At 45.7% G+C, this 24496-nt stretch overlaps 1 protein-coding gene across 2 annotated transcripts in view; it reads left to right on the top strand.

The window, feature by feature from the left end:
- The window catches only part of LOC144155235 (uncharacterized), a 301417-nt gene extending 278697 nt beyond the window's left edge, over positions 1-22720 (top strand). For both annotated transcript variants that reach the window (XM_077686560.1, XM_077686561.1), the window contains exons 4-7: positions 1483-1748; positions 12775-12902; positions 14222-14410; positions 17317-22720. In XM_077686560.1, the coding sequence (XP_077542686.1) occupies positions 1483-1748; positions 12775-12902; positions 14222-14410; positions 17317-17427 (694 nt within the window). In that variant the 3' untranslated portion in view covers positions 17428-22720. The remainder of the gene's footprint in view (positions 1-1482; positions 1749-12774; positions 12903-14221; positions 14411-17316) is intronic.
- Positions 22721-24496: the final 1776 nt, after the last annotated feature.

The following is a 24496-nucleotide window of genomic DNA, read 5'->3' as shown; positions in this document are numbered from 1 at the left end:
ACCTTATTTTTTTCGCGCTCTGTGTGAGTTTTTATCTTTTCAGTCTATATATATATATATATATATGTCTCTCTCTCTCTCTCTATATATATATATATATATAGAGAGAGAGAGAGAGAGAGTTAGTAGTTAGTATTGTTGCATGGAATGGACGTTCTGTGGTATACTTATTTCTTTATTTCATTTTCATGGTGCTTGTGCGACACCCTCTGTGCGAATCGTACTTTGCAGCGAGGTTTGCAAAACCTCTTGCACCTTTTGGTTTCTTTTAGTTTCTTGCAGGCTGCATTACCGCTTGTCAAGCGCGGCCGCTAACAAAGCATATTGTCTAAATTATTGGTTGGAACTGTCTGTTTCTGTTTCAATTGTAAATTGGTTTCCGAAGAAACAGGGAAAGGCGATTGCAATGTACGAAAAAAAAAATGATGCAGAAGGGTTTCCTTGTGCAAATAAAGAGAAAGAAAAAAAATGTTGTGGTTTAGGCAAAACCAGAACCAGCTTATGCTTAGACTTTCTCACAAATAATGTTGGAAGTTGGGAGAGAACGAGACAACTTCATAATTTCAATCGACCCTCTCAGCCCTGTCGCGTCGAAGCACAGCTAAAGAACATGTGCAACAAAAATAAACGACTACAGTAGCAAACGTGTCAGAATATAGGTACTGACAACAGTTAAACACGGTCCGTGTTTTACGTGGGAACTCCCTTTTATCCGGGAAGCGGCGCTGTTGTCACCCGAAATGGAAACGTTTCCAGTTCGGTGCATTATTCGCGCTTTCACTTCACTTTCACTCGGCCACATCCTCGTGGGGCCCCTTGTCAAAGCTTGCGTAGATGCTCACCCGAAACAGCGTAGTCGTGGCCGGGAGGGCATAACTTCTGGTACGATGGCAGTGTGGTATGGGTTTAGTCCCAGTACTGGAAAAAAAAAACATTTTATTTTTTAAACTCTGTAATAAAGGTGTCCCCGTACGCCGTAAATGTTAAAGACGGATTGGGGACGGCTAAATGAAGTTCGTGCCTAAAATAAGGGGCGCCCCCGCGGAGAAACTAGACGCATTCCACGTGACGCCTCATGATATACAAAAAACTCCCCCCCCCCCCCCCTTCTTTCCACCTACCCCTACTATTCCTACCTCCTCCTCACCCCGCCTCCGCTGCCATGATACTATTCTCGCAAAGCTATTTTTGCGGTTCTATTTTCCGCGGCGCTATTTTCGTGTCGCTTTCCTCGCTCCGAATCGCTACTCACCGAAATTTCATGAAAAAGTATTGCTAAGACCATCCGACAGAACGTTTTCCCCACATACTCTTTTCTATTCTAGCTTTATTTTCCGGGTTCGTATGTAGTTAGAACTTGGCAACATGCGCCTTTTGAGCTTCTCAGTTCTGTATTCGTTGGTAATTTTCGCGCGCTTTGAGCGGCCCAGAGGGTGGCCAGTGCATGGCCGTGATCAATGGTGCGCGTTGTCGGGTTCGCAGGTTCGCCACCCCTCGGCAGCTGGGCTCCCCCGTGAAGCGCGCCCGCACCGAACCGCTGCCCTTCCGACCGGCCATGGGCAGTGCCAAAGGCGTGGCCAAGAAGAAGCTGCACACGTACGCTGAGCCGGACATCCTGATCTGCGGCAACTGCCGGGAAGTGTTCCCGGGACTGCAGAAGCTGCTGGACCACAAGCGCCACCGGTGCCGGCTGCGCTTCACCTGCCGCTGCCACGTGGTCGGCCTCTTTCCGGCCGATTCGCCTCCCGGTGAGCGGGACCCGTTAAATTGGCTCCCCACCACGGCTCGGGGCCGGAACACCGCTTCTTTTTGCCGCCACGCTTTTTACTGAGTGGGCACTCGAGTGCCTACAGAGCCCGCTTGCGCCTTACGAGCGCACAGGCTGCTCCGCGCACTTAGACCGAACGCATTCACCCCCCCCCCCCCCCCTTTTTTTTTTTTTCTAACGAAGGTGATCATCATTGGGGTTGTCGTAGAGCACACCTAGCGTTGTGCAGCGTGCGTTCTGCTGGCCTTTTCTACTCCAATTTCACAAATTCTGTTCTTGCGAAAGTTTGATAACTATTTGTTGTTATTAAGTGATACTGCCGCTCTGTTTAGCTGCATTTTCTAAAAATCAAAGCGCCTTAAAAGAAATGTCCAAACGCAGCCTGTTGTTTTAGCATGTAGTTAATGATTCAGTGGCGTAAGAGGTTACTTAAATATATAAATCACGTAAAGTTTTTCAACGCCCCCTTTTTATTTCGGTTGTAGGTCCACCCTGAAACGAAATTGTTTGGCTAACCATTATAACGCATGCTTACTTTACAAGGGTATATCGTGGCAAGCATAATGAACACACACAAAAAGATGGTCTGCGCCAGGTTAAAAACTTTTAAAAACTAAAAACTGCTTAAAAGGTGTTGTTGCAGATCTGCATTAAGCTCCGCATTCAGCCTAGGTAATGAAATGCTAGAAGAGGGGCCTGGACATAACTACCTCCGAGAAGTTGTCAGTGCTGATACCAACCACGAGAAATAAATCGGGCGTAGTATTGGTATTGGCTGGAGTGCATTCGGCAAGCAATCTCAAATAATGAATATTAGGCTACCATTGTCCCTAAAATAATGGTATACAACGAATGCCTACTTCCTGCAATGACTGATAGGGCGGGCATTGGGGAACTTACTAAGCACCTTGAAAGGACGCTTAGGTCACTTCAATGAGCCCTGGAAAGAAGGACGACAGAAGTAGCGCTCAGGGATAGAAAATGAGTGACGGGGATTAAGAAATAAATTCTTGTGGGAGACATGTCAGTTAAAACTAGGAGAAAGAAGTTTATCTGGGCCGGAGAGGACTGACAAGGGGGCCATCGCATTAACGCAGTGGCTTCCGATAGACGCGACTGGAATTGAGGAAACAAGTAAAGAGGAGGACGGATGAAATAAGAGCATTCAGGACAAACAATGGATTCGGATCGTGAAGGATAGAAGCGGTTGGAAGTCAACAGGAGACACCTTCACCCAGGAGCAGACCTAACTTGGATGGTGATGATGATTGTCATCAACAAAATTTTATGTCATCAACAAAAATGTACTAGACATTCCACGGGTTCATGAAAGCTTATCACACAATTATGTAGTGCTCAGCTTACTGCGTTCTTGTTTTTCGCATGCATGCACTGAACAATACAAGCGTGCTCGCAAGACAATACAGTAAAACACAATACAATACAATACAATAAAAAAATAGAATACAATACAATACAATACAATAAAATACAATACAATACAATACAATACAATACAATACAATACAATACAATACCACGCAATACAATACAATACAAGCGCGCTCACAGTCAATAAAGGCAGACAGAATAGCTTAACGGCACATATTTCTTGGTCGTGCACATTCATTTGCATGGGAGCACTGCCGAGCCCCGTTACTAACAGTCATTTAATAAAAAGCTAGCGGCGATTTTCACAGCATCACAACAGCTGTAAACAATGGACGACCTCTCCTGCTACGGTCAGGATAAGCCACACGTGGGGGAGAGCGCGATCGGGAACTAGATTACCGGAAACTTAATGAATAAGGCAGGGCTCGAGGATGACCTTATCTCATTACGCTGCTATGGGAACTAGCTAGATCAGTTCGGGATGGTATGTTCTCCAACAACACTGACAGAATGACGCTGATGGCACTGATACGCCATTATGCGAAGGCCCACGAACACCCGCACACGTGAACCCACAGATAGACAACGGACAATGCCTGACCTTTAGGTTAGATAAACCATTCCGAATTATATTACAAGTTGTCTGAAAAGAGGCTGATTGAAGATCGTCGCAATGCGTCGATGACTCCCTTCGCGCATCTCACCTCAGAGGAAGCCTTGGGCAATGTTGAAGCAAAACATTATTGCTCTTCCCACTGCGCTACAAACCGAGACGGAAGCATGTGCTACGAACGCGCCTTATGTCCTTCACTCATTCAAACTACGTCAAGAAGCTACTGATACAACGAAGGCACGCGAAGCTGAAGGTTAACGGAAACGACGAACTGAAAACTTTAGAGTATTACTAACGGAGATGAACGAATTCATTAAAAATTAAAAAAAATCAAGCTTACTGATTTAGGCTGAGCCAACTGCATAGTAATGAGGCTCATACTTTGAGCGAGCTGTTTAACTAGGAATCTGTAAGAATTGGAAGGAGCACATATAGTTTCCAAAAGCCGCGTACTTGCTAGTGGCGTTTTAGCGTGTAGCGCAATCGGGGTGTCGGAACCAATTTTTTTTTATCTGGTTTCTGTTTCGTTCTATCAATAAAAATTCCGTTCCGGTTCAGCTCCGGAGCGAAAAAAATAATTGTTCGTAAAAGTTCATAACGGTTCATGGTCGCGCGCGCAAAAAAAAAAAAAGAGATTTATGAAATTATGTTTAAAACATTGCGAATTATATAATTGTGTTAAAAATACACAAGGTGATGCTTAATATTTTTTTTTTACAAAAATGTACATTAGGCAGCTCTACTGCACACAAAAAAATCCAGAGGACACGTAAGCACTTTTTGACGTCTGCCTTTTGATGGCGCAGCTGCAAATGACGCTCCGAGTTTCTGCCCTCGTCCCCAGAAACTACACGCCGGCAGTGCTCAACATGACACTCATGTTCGATAGAGACGCTGCCGTAGATGAAAAATCCTCCGGCGCTGCTATTTCTTTTGCGGCGCCCCATTGGGGTGAAGTATACAAGTGTTAGGTGCCAACATTCCAAGCATCCAGAAAACCAGCGTGCTGAGCGCGTACGCTCAATTCTTGAGTATGCCGCCTTGGTCTGGGACCCGAACACTAAAAAGAATGGCTGCTGAGCACGAGGACGCGAGTTCGATTCCCGGCCGCGGCGGTCGCTTTTCTGATGGAGGCGAAAAGCAAAAATGCCCGTGTGTACGAGATTTCGGTGCACGTTAAAGATCCCCAGGAGGTCAAAATTAATCCGGGGTCCTCCACTACTGCGCGCCTCATCGCCTGCGTTGCGTCGGCGCGTTATATCCTACAATCAATCAATCAAAATCAATGAATCTGAGGCAATTCAAAATTTGGCTGTGCGCTGTGTTACTCACTGGCATACTTGCGATATGATCGTTGCAAGTTTAAAACGCTCTGTCTCGTGGACCAATCTATCTGTGTTTAATCTTAAAACAGATTGTATGAGAGGAGGTAGCAGAGGATCAACATTAGTACCTTCAGCCGCCGACGTCTACATCGTGATGAAGGGATAACAGCGAGGCAATTGGTGAATATTCATGGCGCACATCCGCATTGAAAGCGTCTTTTTCTAGAACTTATGAGTGAAAGGAATGCCCTGGCCGACACTGTTCTTTCTGCCCCGTATGAAATATTTTCGCTGCGCTCTGGCAGTACGTACCTGCGTGCACGTGCAACCTAAGTTGTAGCTGTTTCCATTGTGTGCGGCCGTAATCTGCTATTTTCTCTGCTAGTGCTGGTGGTCACGCCAAGCATTGCATTTTTGTTCTTTATTCTTGTGAAGTGTATGAGAATATTTGGGTTTATCCATATTTAACACACCCCCTACAACAACGACGTAGGGCTAATGTGAGTATTTTAACAATTAAGGATTAAATCATTTTAAAAAATAACGCCGCGACGTCTGCATCGCAGCCAGATGCACGCTGCGATCACGCGGGAGCTCCGCACTGCGCCTATCTACACAGACGGAGATCGTATGGAGAGGGGGTGCCAGAGAGACGAAAGACGATTTTATGGCAGCTTATCGACGGCAATCTTCCACCTCGCTGAAGGGAAACTGAAATGAATCCTGAAGTACCTGAACTTGCCGCTCCAACCGAAAACCGAAACCAAATTGTTTCGGTTTCACCCCTTTAACGGAATAATACATAAATTTACGTTTTGGTGTTTGTTGCGGCAAGAAATATCGTTTTGTTTTCGTTTTTGTTTTTCGGTTCCGGTTTTCGTTTCGTTCCGAAACCCTGAGCGCATTCACGCGTGGCACCGCGGTTACAAAAATCGCAGCAATGGTGCATATTGCTGCGGAAAATGGTTGCAACTCATTAGCAATCCAGCTATACCTTAAACCATATCACATCCAAACTCGCCACCAGAAATACACAGCAAACGTACAAAATTTCGTTATGTTTGTGATGTTCGGAACGTCTTCAGTCGTAGTCTTATCTGATAACATCTTTTTTGTGTGTGTGTGTGTGGTGAGCACCGGTGTTTTCTGGCCCGTCTCGTGACTCTAACAAAGCAGCGGTACATAGTAGGCTCGCTCAATAAACCACCGCAAGTCACGCCATGGAGGCTCAGTACTTGAAAAAAGACAATTGAACCCACGGCGAGTACCTTTTATTTTGGACTGCCCAGAACTGCCCAAAAGCAGCTCTGTATTTTTTTAACCATATATGTCCTATTGCCGGAAGATTGCGGGACGGCCCACGAACTACTTGTAACTGTTCCGAACTGTCAAATCGAAGAAACCACAGATTGAGCTAATGCACGCTTCGCGTCCATGAGCAACGCCCGGATGGATAACTTCTGCATTTCTAGTTTTTAAATTACTTCGTTCTTTGTAAAACATACTCTACAGAAGTTATGTGGTTCATTTCCACCACAATTGACGAATTCATTCTGCCAACAGTGAAATTTAGGCGAATGAATATCTCCAGCATACGATTTCCCTCTAAAGTCCGGCCTGCGCTGTGGCATCATACAATGCAAAACGCATGGAGTTCTGCATTGAGCAGTGCCGCAGCGAAGACCACATTTGTGATTCAAATGGATGCACGTTTCTGTCGCTCACCGCATTTGTTTTGTTGGCGGCATAAATTGCCCACACGAGTGCGTTGGGTTAAAGCTAAACCATGGCTGTCCTATCGTGTACGTCACTATAACTCACTGCCGCAACTAAAAAAAAAAATACATGTAACCGCAGTCCCTCTGCGTCGCGCATGTAGCCAAAAGGGACGCGCATTACCTCCGGTTGTTGCACAAAACTTCCCATAATGGCGGTGTGAGTGACGCCTCTTTGGTCCTGCCAATACCTTAAAAGGGCCATGCAGACAAAACACAAATTTGGTTCATTCGAAAGATTGTCTCGTTAGAATCATACTGACACCACTTTTAACATAAACTTCGTTCAAATAAACTTCATAACAAGGAAAAAATGGAACGGCCATGCGACTCCGCACGACAACATGTGACGTCATATGCACAGCCGTGCGATTGGCTGAGGCCGGGAAAAGCAAACGCAAGTTAGGCAAGGCTCATAAGCTTGCAGAAGGAGCTATTTTAGCTTAAGTGTAATGCATATTCACTTTACAGCAGTAAGAATGGTTGGGTGAAATAACGTAAGTTACGAAAGTACAAGTAAGCATAGAAGTACCAGTGCGTACTGCTTTTGGTACTGCGCGCACTATGCTTGTTATAGCTGCAAAGCAGTGCGGCGCTTTGGGGTTGTCTCAAACGACACTGGCCGATTGGCGTAAGCGACATTGTGTTACGGGGCCATAATTGTTGAAAATACCCAGTTTCGCGAAATGATTACTACCTTCCGTAAACAAGCCAGGTCAAAATGCGTTCAAAAACAAAGCAAAGGCGAATAGCGGTGCAGAACAGTATGGTGGCGCCGTCTATGAGAAATGACGGTCGACAAGGCCCCGCAGCCCTCTGCAGGCTGAACAGTTGACTAGAAACTCGCTTGAAGACCCGTACATTTGATGTCATGGCAGTCGTCACGAAACACACGATTTAGCGGGAGAATCAAAATTTTAACTTGAATAATTTCTGAGGGAATAAAGCATCACTTGTTACCAGAAAAGCGCTGGGGGCACTATAAAACACCAAATCTTTCTAAGTAAACAAAGCAGGGTGGCGAGTTGGGCTAGTTAGTGTACTTGCATCTTGGGGAACAGCGCAAACTAAATCGCAGCGCTTGTCCTGATCACTTCTTTCTTATTTGTGCAGCGCTTGTCCTGTTCACTTCTTTCTTATTTGTGTCCCTGTTAGTTCGCGCTGTTCCCCAAGATGAATTAAACTAACTTGCATTTTGTCTGCATGGCCCCTTTAAGAGTCCTGCGGCAGACGTTTTTCGCGGTTTATCATTCAAGCTAACCTGAATGCAAATTCTTTGCTAGAACTCGTGCCTCCTTTTTTGTTTCTGCGTCACAAGCCCTGCATACGCAAGCATCTGAAGCGGGCGAGCAGGCCTTAAGCGAAATTTGGCGACAGGCGAGTTTGTTTTCAAAACGCTGAGGCAACGTAGCTCCGCGCGAAGCCCCAGTGTTAAGCGAAATACTGTGCTTTCTCAGAGCGTTCGCTTTCATTTTTCGGTGGTCTGCTGGGGAAAATGGATGGGTGCCAACTTGTAAAGCTGGGTGTGGAGTGAACGGGGGCGGCAACGCGAAGGTAAAACAACTCCCTTGTTTTTGGTTGTTTCCGGTATTACAGCAAAGCTGTATACCTCTACCCCCCAACGGTTTCATCGCCGTGGGCAAAAACGATCTCCGTGGCCAAAAACGCCAAGGCGCCAAGATCTAAGACGCCGAGCGCATTTGTATAGAGCTGAGACTTCGTTTAAGGAAATCACAAAACAAGCATCGAAACCGCATTATGTATGATAAGGCGCGTGTGAAGAATGGGACCGCCCCACCACGCTTTCCTGGTAAATATTATGTTTGCAGATTATCTTTGAAGGCTACGAAGGACTAGTGTCACTAAATAAAGCGGTTCACGCCCAAGACGCCGAGCGCATGCGTCAGGCTAGGTAGGACCCAGGATTTGCCGCCAGAGCCTGCTGAGCATAGCGTCAGTAGCTAAGGTATTAAGTACCGCCACTGAGGAGCACAAGTCAGCAACGGCGGCCATGTTGTCGTTTATCAGTGTTGCGAGATCGCCGCATTTACGGCTTCGCAGTTGACTTCAACCGGGTTGTTTGTTAACAACAGTATACCGCAGATGCAGCAAAACGGCATCTTTGGGCACACTTCTGCTGCTGAAATGCTGTTACACACGTTATCTTTGATTCGCATTCGGAACGAGGTCAGTCGCGTGCAGCCGCAGAGCAGGGAGGACGGCCTAAGCCTACCAGAGCTGACCGACCAAAATGCATAAAAAACAAAACGGCGGCGCCCATGAACTGTCCCAATGCAAACAAATGTCACGTAATGCGAACTGATCAATAGGAGAAAAGAGTTCCCATACACTGTATTCTTATCTAGTGACACTACCCGGGTGCGAGCGATAGGCCCTCTGAGACGACGAGAAACATTCCATAACCTATACTCCATAACCATTTGTAGCGGTTTCTGGACATCCACTTTCGCAGGGCGGGATGGCGACCTTTTTTTTTCAATGTTTGGAGCCCTTTCTTTAATGTTTTCGAGCACTGTCGAATGCAGAGGCCCTTTGGGGTGTTGTAGACACCCACAAGGAGCGTGTGCAATTACTTCCTCCTGGCACCCACTGCGCAGGGTTGCATTGTGGCTAAGGCACTGGGTCGGTGCTCATCATGGGGTCACTGGTTTTATTCCCAACCGTCGTAGCTTTCTTTGGGACAGAACTTCAGCACGACAACGTCTATGTATACAACACGGTTTCAATCACAGCGCAGGTATAGCGCCGATACGTCTGGGCCGAACCCCGAATGTACCCCTTCCTAAAATTATTTTACCTTCATGTTAAGCTTGCGCAGCAGCGGCGATAAGGGGCATTTCTGCACTTTAAGTCTTTACGAATGTTGAAGGAACATGTGGTTTCATTTTTCATAATGCTCTCAAAAATTCCTATTTGGGTAGTCCTATAAAATCTCCATTTAAACCACTTTTCATCAGATTGGCTCATGGTAATTCTGCATTAACGCTGTTGTGTATTGCTGGAATTGCTTGAAATGCTACCCGTAACTTACTGACTGCCTTCAACTTTCGTAATTTTAGTAATGCCATCTTGGTGGCGTAGTGGCAATACCACTGCTCGTATCTTATACGCACCAAGTCGATTGTCCCAAAAACCAGGTGGCTGTTTCTTTTCTTTCGTTTTTTTTTGAAAAGGCCAGAAACAGAGGACAAAAAAAAAACCCCTCCAGTCTACATGACGTTATGGGAACTTTATTAGAGTAGGCGGTCTAGAAAAATATGGAGCCCTCCATTGCATTCCGCTTCAAAGCGCTTGTGCAGCTTCTGCGAAGGAAACACCGATCTGAACCCAAAATATAACTACACGGCTTCAGAACCAACAGGTCATGCTCAAAGCATCTGCTTCGCAAAAAACCTTGCTTTCTATCGTACATTTCATTTCATTACACTTGTTTGCATCGGCGCTCTAGTTGCGTGCTCTGCGGCTTTATCACTACCTGTTCTGAGCGGGTAAATGCTGACATTGCTCCCGTATCCTTCCCAGATTAGAGTAATGCCGGAGGTTTCAGGCCAATTTCCTCGTATTTACTTATTTTCTTTTTCATGTAATCAATCCTTGCGTACTTTCGAGGCCCGACTGCAATTATCAGCTCTATCTTGGTTTCGTCTCTGCTTTCTATCCACAGCGATCTCTTAGCCTCAATGCTGAGTCCGCGGGAATAAATATTCCTGCGATCGTCTTCTCGGTAACCGCAGTTTATTAGTCAAAACTTATCACTAATCACTTCATGAATGCGTAATATCCTGTCCCTCCACCTATTTTTTTTTTCTAGAATTTAGCATCGCAAATGGCCTAGCATCACTGTTTGTACTGTCTGGCGCTTGTGTTTTTATATGTTGCCGCGATTTCATGGTGACCCGCCGCGGTGGCTCAGTGGCTAAGGGATTCTGCTGCTGAGCGCGAGGTCACGGGTTCGATTCCCGGCCGCGGCGGCCGCTTTTCTGATGGAGGCGAAAAGCAAAAAACACCTGTGTGTACGAGATTTCGGCGCACGTTAAAGATCCCCAGGTGGTCAAAATTAATCCGGAGCCCTCCACTACGCCGCGCCTCATCCCCTGCGTCGCGTCGGCGCGTTAAATCCCTCAATCAATCAATCAATCAATCAATCGATCGATCGATTTCATAGTGTATTTTTATCCTCCCCGCCCAGAGCCGGCATAAGGGGATCCCCTTCCTGTTTAATTACTCTTTAGACGGTAGAATCGCAGCTGAGCATCACATTTTTTTTACCAGTCTCCTCGTAAGATTTGTCTCCGCCTCGGATCCCGCAGCCCTAGTATCTCTCCTCGCTCTGCTCCTTTCACCGCTCTTTCCCCCCCCCTAATAACCACTAAGCGCGTGTGCTGAAATTAGTGTCTAGCTCATCAGCTCTCTCCTGCTACTCTCCATTGATCCCTGACTTTACTTCGAGCCATCTCGATAATGTCCAACGGGAGGGGCGCACAAAAACGACCCCTGCACCAATGCCCTTGAGAAGCGCACGGTAGTTTATTATCTTTCTGAGAGCTTCAGTGCATTGTTTAGAGCAAGCTGGTTTATCTACCGGCACACACTTGGTGATACTTGCGAGCACACGTGGTGCAAAGATCTAGCTGATAACAGGTTTTACGGTCTAGACGCTTTGCCTTAAGTAAAGGGGAGTGGCGGCCGCACTAAACCTAGTTTCGGGTTGCTTCGGATCGTCAAAAATTTACCCTTACAGCGAAAATCACCAGCCACATAACGTTCGACAAGTGGATTTCGTCGCTCTAAATGATCTGGAGCGCGGCAAAGCATTTCCGTGGCCGTGTGCCACCGTGTTCCTTGTGAAGAAATCAACTACTCTTCTGTCGAAAAGACCACGATGGGGGAACGTGAAACTTTCCAAAGTCAAGTCCAACGCCAAACGAACAAACCCAGAAGCACGCGGCTTGTATTAGTGGAGGGTATGATTTAACACTGTGGGCTGTCTATGCGAATGCCTATTTCTTATCGGGACGGTTTACTGCTCTCTGATTGTGCTCTCTGGTGCTTTGCTGATACGGGCATTCGATGACTTTCCTTAGCGTTCGACCATCGTCGTCGTTATACAGAGGGGTGCATTTTCTGTCTAATTTTGCACGTTCCTGCACGCCTCTACAAATTCTAACTGCTTCGACAGTGCTGAAATGGCGCAATAAAGCAGAAGGGGGGCTGCTGGAATGGCGCAATCGGACAGAAGTCGGCTTCATAAAGCGTGGTACCCAGGTTCGATTCCGACCACATGAAGCGTTTTCATTTTTCTTCGTTTGCCACACGATCATCATCATCGCCAGAAAAAGGTGGCTTTCCTGCACTGCGTTTTGGGTAGGCTACCGACGACATCAGTGAGAGGCTGAAAGCTTCGCTTTAAAAGCTGCGTCTTCACATGGCGTGTGGTCTGATACCAGTCACTCTAAAATGCGAATTTTGGGTTTTGCGTGCGGAAGACGACTCAGCTGCGAAGCACGAGCCGATGGGTACCAGGTATGGTCCGGCCACCTATAGGGGTCTTGCGCCAAACATATCAGTGTTCAGGCATGTATCCTTTCTTTGTATCTCAGCCCCGTGAAATAACCGCTGCCGTGGCCAGTAATTAGAACCCCGAACGCCGCCTCAGCGACCGAAATTATCGGCGACTCAGCCGCCTTGAGTTGCATTACATCGCTTTGAGAGCTGCTTTGTTCGCAGCATCTCGTGAATATAAACGTAGCAGCATGCAAAGAACTCGCGCACAACCAACGGGCGGGAAGAAACTGAAGCGAGCGCGAGAAGCGAGCGCGAGAACTATCGATTTCGGGCAAGTGCAAAATCGTGCTTGGCGCTTCCCTCTCCGTGTCGTAGGTGTTCCACTGCCCGTGTGCGCCCAGTGCCTGGCACGCTGCGCGAGCTGGTGGGAGCTGGCCGGCCACCTGGAAACTGCTCACGGAATGTCCATCTATCACCACCCGCTGGAAGCAGTCATTAACTCGGTAAGCACGAGTTAATTGGCTCCGATGGTTGAACCCAATGTCGCATTTGGTACCCTAAGGATGAACGCAGTGGCGAAAGCGGCCCAACCTGTTCATGCATACCTGCGTGCGGAGGGGAATATCGGCACTGCAGCTGAAATTTTACGCTTTGGGTGGCGTATTTCCCCGACCAGCCGCCGGCAGGCATGGAAGACTGCCATTTCGCTAGTGGTAGGCAGCTACCTAAGGGATAAGGCATAATATAAATCAGGCAAATAAATGATATTCATAGACAGACTGAAAATAGCCCTGAGATGTCCCAAGTTTCCGGACAGCAACGCATCATTACAGCCAAACTGAGGGAATATTATTCGATGCATGTATTTTACGGCTATTATTGCTACTCCTCCCGCCAACATCCCCTTTGATGGAAGTCAAGTCTTCTTTAATATTTAAGCGTTTTCGTAATCTTCCCGGCTGAGGAGCAAACGTTCAAGTTATGTTATTAAAATTTGTTTTCCGGTGCCGTTCTTCTAAAAAAATAAAATACTGGTGTTTCTTAGTATGTCCTGGACATTTTATAACGAGCTATTGAAGTACGTAAGGTATAATTCACAGCACTGTATACCTCGGACGATGGTACGATAAACGTACGTTTCTGTTGCACATGCAAAATAGAGTCAAATCTCAGAGAACAGATGGGTACCCCATCATTTCTCCTACTTGCTGGCTCATTTTTCTCGACCGACCTTGTAGTTCTTTTAAAGAGCAACCGTTGGTCAGCTGGGGCAGCAGCTCTCTCTGAAAAGGTGGAGAGCGCAAGTATATCATGGTACGCACGACAGTCTCTCGCCAGCGCGCGGGATATTTCAAGCCTTTCCAAACAGGAAAGAACCACCCACGTGTTCCGGTAAGCAGGTGAAGCCAGCAAGCAGGTGCCAGTAAGCGCGCTCCGTACCCAAGTGCCTCATCTCCAGTGCGGGTGGCCGTAGCGCTCGAAAAAAAAGAAAAAAAAAGAAAAAAAACTACCTTATGCCCGATGTCATCTATGCCCGGAAGGCAGAGGAACCAGATTAGCTTGTAATTCGATTTCTCGTGTTCGTCAAACAAGTTTAGCACGGTTCTTGCCTCAGGACCTTTGATATGCTGCTTGCAAAAGGGTGCATTTGAAGCTTTCAGCGTATTCATGTCAACACTTTATACCTCACTGCACCCCTGATATAAACAAGCCCCCCCCCCCCCCGTCTCTGCAAAGTCACTTAGGCCGAGTAAGCGAGTAATGTGTAAAGGTAAAAGGAGCTGCAGGGAGTGACAGGTGCCGCTATGGACGACGCGCGCAGGAGGACCACGACCCGAAGAGCAGCTCGCAGTCGGACCACGTCATGGAGTCTCTGAACAACGACGGGGGCTGCGAGGAGGCGGCCAGCGTGGCATCCGACAGCCGCAGCGACGACTGGGCCTCCATCGTCGTCGAGTGCGCCAACCACGGCTCCAACGGCGCCCACTCCACCAGCGACCTCACCGACGAGGTCAATCGATTGATTCACGCTGTTTAAAATGCTCCCGTGGTGTCTCTGGCTGCACAAAATGGGACGGAAGGCGGTAATTGGGTGCCTTCTTAGAGGCGCCTCTGTAGTGCCGTTCCTCCGTCTCGTAGCTCCAGTTGGTACTTCAAGTCTGACTCATAATTGCGAAAGTTAGCAGAGTGCATCAATTACTTGACGTTTACGTGCCAAAATCAATCAATCAATCAATCAATCAATCAATCAATCAATCAATCAATCAATCAATCAATCAATCAATCAATCAATTAAAAGGTAAACTGTTTTAAGTATACTATCTTAAGGAGACCCTCCAACACTTTTATCAACTTTTTCGAAATCCTAAATGCTTGCAGAACATAGTCAACCAACGCATCCAGTACTTATATTAGGAAGGCGCAAAGCACCTCAGCCAAAAATTACCGCTCTATGCCCATCAGATAACATAGAAACTTGCTCAAAAGATTTTTCTCTCTTTCCCGGTCTTGCCGTTCTTAGACTGTTGGAGTTACGTAATTACAGCGGTGTTGGGGCTACTGCCGGCTTTCCTTCAGTTCAAGCAATGAACACATTCGATAGCCACTTTAAAAATAAAGCCACAAAAGCAAAGCAGAAACTGAGGGTGCATCTGCTGCCACACCAAATCACGCAGTGCCCCTCCATGGTGGATAACTATATCTTTCGCAGTGCTTCCAGACGTGAAGGAAAGAGTGAAAGCGTTTATGGGAAGCGTTTCAGAGTCCCTTTAAGTTGTTTTTTCTCTACGCCTCGACAGGTTCCAACAAAATTCACACCAATTTAAATCAAACATTACCCGCGCTAATAAAAAGGCGCTTACAGGGCAACAAATTACGCGCTTTTTATCCTTCACGGTGTCTGCCGAGTATAATTCGTAGTTCGGTGACTTTTTTTAGTACAGCCGGTAACCGTTACGATGAAACACCGACTCGCCTTCTTCGATGATGAAAATTGATTATGAAGTATAACGCGCCGACGCAATGCAGGCGGTGAGGCGCGCCGTAGGGGAGGGCTCCGGATTAATTTTGACCACCTGGGGATCTTTAACGTGCGCCGAAATCTCGTACACACGGACGCTTTTGCTTTTCGCCTCAATCAGAAAAGCGGCAGCCGCGGCCGGGAATCGAATTCGATGCTTTGTTGATTTAGCCGAAGAGAAGAAACTATTAGATAATAATGTAGATTCTACTGAATTCAGATTGGGGCAACATGCAAAAGCACCTCTCTATACGACATTTTAGTGCAGGATCAAGAATCTCCCGTGGTATAAACTAGTCCGTAGCCTTTCGCTGCAGGGCTCCATGGCTGAGTTGAAGCTTTGAAGTGATAACTGCCAAACATATTTCTATTTTAATTGTTACTGTCAAATATCAGACACCAAAACAAGACAGCTAGCAATAAAAAAACTGCATACTTTAATTGCTTTGTATGTTTTAACGTGTAACGTTAAAGGCCCCGTGCAGCATGAAAGCCGACGTCAGCGGCAGCGTTGACGGTGAGCGAAAAATCGGCGAGTGCAAGAAATTCCGTAGCGCCACCTTGCGGCACCCACTGAGGCCCCTAGGATCGTAAGTCGCTTCCTAACAGATGGCGTGCGAGCACGAGCGGAAAGCTCTCACCGTTCGCGGGCGCCATACATATAAAGGAGGGTTTCGTCATAGCAGTTACGTTACTCTGTGACTCAAGAGCATCACAAGTGAATTATAATGCGGTACGAACGGGCCTCTTAACGCTATGCCATCTACGCTCAAAAGGGAAGCTTAAGCGTCCTCCAATTTTCCCCCTTCAGGATTTGAGAAAGTCAAGAATGAAAAATATACAAGATCATCCGACCAAAACCGCACAAGTATCGCACTAAAACTACGCAGAATATCCCACTTCACAGTTTGGCTGCAATGCCAGGCCTAAAAAAATAGCTGATGTTTTCAACGAGGACACTGGCATCTCTATTACAAACATTTAAAATAAGTTCGCGGCTAATGTCGTAGTCTGTGCAATGACACAATATTTGCCGAATTTTCATGTGATAAGCTTGCAATATCAATCAATCAATCAATCAATCAATCAATCAATCAATCAATCAATCAATCAATCAATCAATCAATCAATCAATCAATCAATCAATCAATCAATCAATTAATCAATCAATCAATCAATCAATCAATCAATCAATCAATCAATCAATCAATCAATCAATCAATCAATCAATCAATCAATCAACCAACCACCCAACCATTGAGGTTTATTTTTAGCCATATGTACAGCGAAAAAAAGGTGGCGGAGAAAAAGCTGCAGTTTCGCAGCTTGACAAAGTTCCAGCTAGCCGTACCTACCATCTCGTTCGTACATCTTTGCCTCACTTAAAGGGACCGCGAATAAAATATACATCCTTATTGTATTTGAAAGGAGTAGAATTGATTGTTCGTTCAACTCCATTCCGGTACCTATGGGCGTTGTTTAGACAAAAAAAAACAGAAATATTGGACTTTCAAAATCCGCGCTAGAGTACGTGCGCAGATGCGTCGCAGAAAATACAAAGACGGAGTAATCAGTGCGTTAACCTCATCCGAGCATTCAAGAGGTGCAGTAAAACAGATCTGCATTGGCCGCCACTATCCAATAATCACATTTATTGGCGGGAGCTTTTGTCGGCTACCCCAATCGCGGAAACTAGTCCCTGTGATGTCACAAGAGAAGTGCAAGAAAGTGGCTGTGAATCGCCTTCCTTTTTTCAGTTTTACTTATTATTTTAGTTAACGTGGAAACTATTTTGACGTTGCCATATTTTGAATGGACCAAACTTGAACTTTTCCGTAATGATTCATTTATCTCTTATCTTCAAGTCCTGAGAAAGCAATCGCTGGTGTGGCGTGCAGGGTCTGGACAAAAACCGCGACGAGTCGCCTCCGGCTTCAAGTCACGACACCTTCGAGAAGGGAGTGGACACAACGGACCTCCAGCCCATCATTGACGCCGAGCAAACCTAAGCCGGCAGCCTGCGCAGTGACTCCTTCTGTCTTCTAAAAGAAGTGGGTGGCCTGGGCTCGGGCCGGGTGCCAGAGAGCGAGAAACAAGCATCTGCAATTTTTGTTTACTGTTGATTTTGCAATATGCCTATTTTGTGAAGCAGCAAACCCAAGTGAATTCGCAGTGGCTGTGCCATATGTCTATTCGTCAAGTATAGCCAGGTGTAGAGGCGTAATTGCGGAATTAGATGCTGGGACTGCATCAAACGTTAACATTTATTCTGCACAATATGTATGCAGGAGCGAGTGCTTGTAAGGTAATGCAAACGTAAAAGTCTTTATATGAGCGCAAAACAACAGAAAGAGGTGGTCACAACTGCTCGAAACATTAATTCGCTCACTGATTACCCCCGAACAACGTTTCTCACGTAACCAAACAGTACGCATCTATGCGAAGAGTGGAATAAGCAGTGAAAAAACAAGGCGCTGCGTCTGCTTAATGTGTTAGGCTATCTTCGCGTTAGTTTTTTTCTTCATAATCATGTATCGACGAGCACACATCAGCACTGTTCTTAGGTTCTTAAAGTAGCAGACCTTGAAGCTTAACGTAAAGTGAAAAAAAAAAAAGAGTGGATGTCTAAGTTATTTTTACCGCGCTACTTTCTTTTCTTATTCGAGGGCATGGGTGTCTTCGGAAGCTAAGCGTCGCGTTAACACAAAAGGGTGCAGTAGTAATGATCAATCTGCGTATCATTATTTTAGTACATTGTAAATCACTCAACACTGAGCTTATTCAGTCATACGAAATTGAGCCCATAATTCCTTTACCAATGAATACAGTATTTTAGGCGACAATTAAATGAATTATACTTTTTCTTTATATTGACAACAGAGCACGGTGGTGACGTGACATCCTCGTTCATCGTACCAGCAACGTGGTGCTCTCAATGTCGTGTCGTTTTTCAAATCGGATCACCGCAAATTACCGCATGCTCATTCCGTAATCTTATGGAACAGCAATTTCAAATAGCAGTGTGCAGTTGCTTATTTCTGCTCGATTTATGCCAAGGAAATAGGCAGGTCAACCCGTGAGGCTCAATAAATTAAAAAAAATATTCCTTCTAGCGCCAAAGCGCTAGCCAGCGAATTTGCCTGACCCACATTATTGTTGATTGAGTGTAGGGTTTAACGCGCCGACGAAACGCAGGCGATGAGGCGTGCCGTAGTGGAGGGCTCCGGATTTATTTTGACCACCTGGGGATCTTTAACGTGCGTCTAAATCTCGTACACACGGGCGTTTTTGCTTTTCGCCTCCATCAGAAAAGTGGCCGCCGCGGCCGGGAGTCGAACCCTCGACCTCGTGCTCAGCAGCGTAACGCCTTAGCCACTGAGCCACCGCGGCGGGTCCCCCACATGATTGCCGATTTACGTGAATAACTATGGACGTCAAGTGCATACGTTTCTTAGCGTCGGCACAAAAGTACGGGTGAGCGGGGACGGCCAATTTGCGTACGCATTTTTGTCCTGGAAACTGCACTATAGCATCAAGATATCGTTCACGATTGACGCCTTGCCTCACAAATTTCACACAGTTGCGGTAAGGGCGATGTGACACGCGTTGACGAGTTTCCAAGTTGCGTTGACGAGCACTAAGGGCGATGTGACACGCACAGCATGTAGACTTCGTTCATCATGGTTAGAGAATTCCCTGTCGATGTGCTGCTATTGTAAGAACACCGCAGTCGATTCCATCCCATCATTTCACCACTTCTTCGGCCAACACTGAAATTTGTACTTTTTGTTTATTTTGATGCTAAGTTTACGACATACAGGACAGTAGTTTTGAGTTGACCAGACGTTTGAGGCCACCAGTTTCTTTCACGCTCAAGTCTTTATTTCAGCAGCGCAAGAACTTCAATACATTCAACGACAATGTAGACGCTGTCATGCTTGTGTACTCTGAAAGGGCTGCTCTTGTATACTGCACGTATATGCACATTGATGGGCGCTGCACTGGTGAAAAAATTTCGATGTGGCCCTAGTTTTCAAAAGGTGCTTTTGAATTTTGTCTGCTGCTAGTCCGGCGCTAGTCTTCATTCAGTCAAGCAGGAGTATTGCTTGCGCCATATCCTGGTGTTTATCTAGTCTACCTTATACGCCTCATTCCCACTATTCTCCCATGTTTGATTATATAATCCTTTGAAGGTGGTGTACATCAGGTGAGTTCTTGTATAAAACCTTCCGCACGAATTTCTGGTTAAACCCAAATACATTCTTCTGAACTGTTCGGTTATTTCTCTTTACAAAAAAAGCAAAAGTTTGTGGATGCGTGTGTGTTACATATGTCCGTGCGTGTGCATGTGTGCGCAGTGGTAAAACCTAGAAGCGCAAGAAACTCTACAGAGTTAACTAAAAAAATAAATTTTAGGTTATTGAAACTTCCGACCGACTTGCATGTACGAATTCGATTTGTAAAAAGTGAAATTTTTTGTTCCACGCACGCCACCAAACTTCTCCAAAAAAGTTGAAATGGAATCTAACTGCTTCTCGCAGTGAAGTACGAGCTGGTATGCGGATAAAATTTGATTTCCATTATGTTTTATTTCAGCTCCAAATGTTTCTATAAAACTGCAAGAAATGCAATTGTGCTGCATGTGGAACTGCGTATCGTTGTATTTTTTCTTAGATTGTGGAACCTACATTTATGCATTCATATCAGTACAAGAGGGAACAGCAGCGGTAATATCGGTCGCGCACTGAAATGGTGACGAGAAAAGAATCGGATGGTGCCGTTTCGCAGGCACCATCCGATAACGGGAATCTTACGGGTCGTGGGAACTCGCATATAATGCACGGGAAGTCAGGCGGAAACACGTTACACATATCAAAACTCTCGTGTTCGGCGTCTCGTGCATTGTCTTTAACAAAATTGGATTTGTCTGAAGCTTATTTTAGTAGTTACCCGCGCGCAATGTGGCACGATGTTTACAGTGTCTGCGGTTACTACATCCAGTCTCGCATAGACAGCAATGAGACAAAATTGATGACTATTTCTTGGCGTTGCGCTCAGCGCTCCCGCGTTCACGCTGCAGTTCGTTCGATACGATTGTTCCAATAGTTTATTTTTTCAAGTGTGCCCGTTTTCTGAGAGTCTTATGAGTATTTTCGAAAATAGCGCGCGGCTTCAACTATTCGTGTCACGTACAGTTGTGTAGAACAAAGTAGAACTTTGACTTAGCATCTGTATATATTTAGTCGTAGATATGCGTATATGTATTCGCGTACGCCACGTACACATTTAAAAAAAAAGAGGTGGAGTTAGGACTGCGCGCCGTGCCTGTCACGCGCCGGTCCGAATGTCCGCATGTCATGTCTGTCTTCCTCGGTGTAAAGTCGTCTTCGCAAGAGAAGTGACCATTCTCGACCAATGTTTGCACGCAACACTCAATGCAACTTTACTCTGTTGACACGATGGAGACTCTTATTTTGTTGGCACATATGTCCGTTGGAGCCTATCTTTGCTATTGTTCACGAGGCACAAAAGGGTAGATAGTACACCATAGTGTAGACCAGCGAAGTGTTGCCCCCGTGGTGCTTTGCCGCATTGTGACTCATCTGTGCGTGATCTGTCCTCTGGCATGCATAACCTAATCTCAACCTGTAGGAAACTTGTGATCATCAAACGCTTTGAGCGGCTTAGATGGTGTCTTCCGAGTAGTGTAGCCTCGTTGTTGTTCTCACCTACGCATCAACAAGTAAACAAAATGTAATACATTTAGCATGTATGCCGTTCTATGTAGTAATGCTGCTACGGAAGCGAAAAAGAGGGTGATGTGATTTTGCTATTTCACTGCGTTCATAAGAACCTCTGTGGCATACACTTGACAAGGAAATTTGCTGAGATATAAGCCGAATACCACTCATCTGTTTATGTGCGTGGGCCTTGAAGATCCTACGCAACGTCCGGTGTATCTTTCCATTTTCCTTGGCTATATTTAGGAAAGACGATGAGCTATAGCCTAGCGTTGTTTTTTGCTCATGTATACTTAAAGCAAGGTGTTAGCAGTTTTATCTTCGCTGCCAAAATTATATTAGCAGTAGGGTAGAGTTACGTTTATTGTTACACGGCTACCAAATAAACGCTCTAGTCTGCTCACGGACGACCTTAGGGCATCACCAAACTGTGAAAATGCCTCGCTGAGACCCTCTCCGTATATATGGAAGTAGGCCTGCTTACATTTTCTTTTGTGTAGTGAGTTTCTTTCAGAATCATGTGAAGTGGCAATGAGGAACACGCACTTTTCAATGGCCTTGTCTAGTCGGTTACATGGCAGAAAAAGCAGCTTTACTTCAACAGGTGCTGCTTTATTCTCCTACCTTGCGGTAGTACACCGTAATCTAAAAAGTTATTATTAGACGGTTTTTTATGTTTTTATATGCTAGTCTCTTTACTTTTACCTAGTATGTTGCTCGTACAACATAGCCACGAAAAGCGTTAGCCCCCGTGTACCCTGGCCAGTAGTGGGTACTGGTATCGGCGTTTTATTGTTCATCTGTCAACGTAGTGTGTAAAAAAAAACGATGACGGTGCTAAAAGGTATGCTCTGCTTTTCTGCCTTGCAGCGCCTCTCATGCGCTCTCAAACAACTCCGGACGTTTTGTGCTTTGACGTAATAGCTGACCGTTCGCCCAGGAATCGCTCGGCGCAAGAGTGTTACTAGGCGCCCATTTGTGAACTGCGACTATATTGTACAAAATTAAACGAGATGAAAATGTGTCTCGAAATTATTCTTCTACATCGCACTGCCTAAATGACACTTAGGATAGGCAACCTCCGTGTGGTTGGGGATAGCGAGCCGGAAAATGGTGGCAGACGGTTGAAGCTGCTGCTACCTTCCCTGTTTATTCGTCTATTGTTTTATACAACCATTCATGGCGCAGGATGCGACTTCAAGTGCGCAAAACAGAAAACCGTTATGTCTGAAAGCACTCCGCTGACTTCATTCACGTGAGACATATTTTGTGCCTCTATGTACATTCATGTGAGCAGGCGCTTTGCTTGTGTGTTTCAACCCTGGTGCGCCCCCCTACTTCTTGGCGGGTAAAAGATTTTGAGGGAGCGAAGATATTGTGTGAACATGTTCTCAATTTTCAGATGTCAGCACGCTGGACAAACAGTGAACACTATATTACAGTGCAGTTCGCACCTGAAAAAATTACAGCAACCATTAGGGCGACCACAACGGCATCGATGTAAGATCGACACGACTGTAAATGGTGTACAGTGAACTGTAATAAAGCACGTTGACCTAGAGTAACACATTGAAATTGTTTTATTTCGACCCTTTTATCCTTTTTGCCGTTCCAACAGTTTGTGGAACTACACGGTCAGAAATGATGATGATGTTTAGAGTTTAATGGCGCAAGGCCGACGAAGGGCAAAGAGCGCCAAACAAAAGTGATTACATGAAAGTGACATGGAAGTAAAAGAACATTTTAGTAAAAATAAACAAAGTAAAACACAACGTAATGAAGATGACTGGTGTAAAGGGCCAGGTTGTCAACATGCATGATAAGAAATGAGGTGTAAAAATTTTACGTCGGTGAGAAACTCGAAAACGCGTTTGATTGAAAACAGGGCTTCGTCTCCTAAGAAGTATGACGGGTGTGGTGGAATATGTCGTGCGTGTAGTTGTGGGAAGTGTTTTCGTCGTGTAATGTCGAGTGCCTTACATTGTATGAGGATGTGGATCACGGATAGGGCCTCTCCGCACCTGCTGCACAGAGGTCTTGGAGATCCAGTGAGCAGGTGCGAGTGCGTTGCGTGTGCGTGTGCCCTATCCCTAATCTAGCCAAGGCGACTTCTATGTATCTGTTCTGTGTGTCGGAGGTGTACGGTCCCAAGTGAGGTTTTATTACGTGTAACTTGTTGTCTGTCTGTTCACTCCAGTGTGTTTGCCATGTTTTGCGAAGTTGTTGTCTGATGTGTGGTTTCACGTCGGTGTAGGGTAATGTGGTTATGTCTACTGTATTCAAGAGTGTAGCAGCAGCAGCCATTCGGTCCGCTGCTTCGTTCCCGGCTATACCACAGTGGCCAGGGACCCAGCAAAGAACCAGTTCAAATTTGCGTACATACACAGACATAATACCCTTGACTATTAAATTTATAACGTGATTTTTTGAAGCCTTTGTTGACGACAACGCCGGCACAACAGTGAGAGAATCTGTATAGGGTGTCCCAGCTATCATGCACCAAGTTTTAAAAAAAGAGTAAAGGCGTAACTCGAACAAAACCTGTTGGATAATGTTTGCAGTACTGTGAAGAAGCGGTGACTAATTTTTTCGTTAATGAGACTTAACTAATTATTTGTAATTAATTATCTAACTCGATAATTACTGTCCTAATCACTGAAGTGTCAATGAGGCATTTGTAGGTATCGACGAGGGGCATCTAACTGTGGTATTTTCAGCGACGACATAATTGCGTACTCATTTATTCTAACTGATAAAGAAAACCCGCGAAATATGAAAAATACCACGTGACGACGCATCCGCGCGCATTGTAAAGCAGCGTCCCCAAATAAGCTGATTGAAAGCAACTGCTTCCGGTGTTACCCGCCCGAAGAGACCGCGCATGACCTTGATAAGGCGCGTGTGCAGATAAGGCACAAACTCGGTGGCGATTTCTTCTTTCTTTCTTTTGTTTATTTCATTCTGGCTAATTCAGAGGCAGCTTGTGTGAGGGCGTTGCTTTACTATGCGCGCGGACGCGCTGTCACGTGGTATTTTTCATATTTCGCGGGTTTCCGTTATCAGTCAGAATAAATGTGTACGCAATTACTTCGTCGCTGAAAATACCGCAGTTAGATGCCCCTCGTGGGTACCTACAAGTGCCTCATTGACACTTTAGTGATTAGGACAGTACTTCGCGAGTTAGATAATTAATTACAATTAATTAATTAAGTCTCATTAACGAAAAAAATACTGTCCGCTTCTCCACAGTACTGCAAATATTACCCACTAGGTTTTCTTCGAGTTACGCCATTACTCTTTTTTTAAATCTTGGTGCATGATAGCTGGGACACCCTGT

The sequence above is a fragment of the Haemaphysalis longicornis genome, unplaced genomic scaffold, assembly GCF_048455015.1.
Source record: "Haemaphysalis longicornis isolate Haplotype H1 unplaced genomic scaffold, Haemaphysalis longicornis Haplotype H1 scaffold_1, whole genome shotgun sequence".
NCBI lineage: Eukaryota > Metazoa > Arthropoda > Arachnida > Ixodida > Ixodidae > Haemaphysalis > Haemaphysalis longicornis.
The sequence above is the reverse complement of the archived record's forward strand: the minus strand, read 5'-3'. Positions and strand labels throughout refer to the sequence as shown.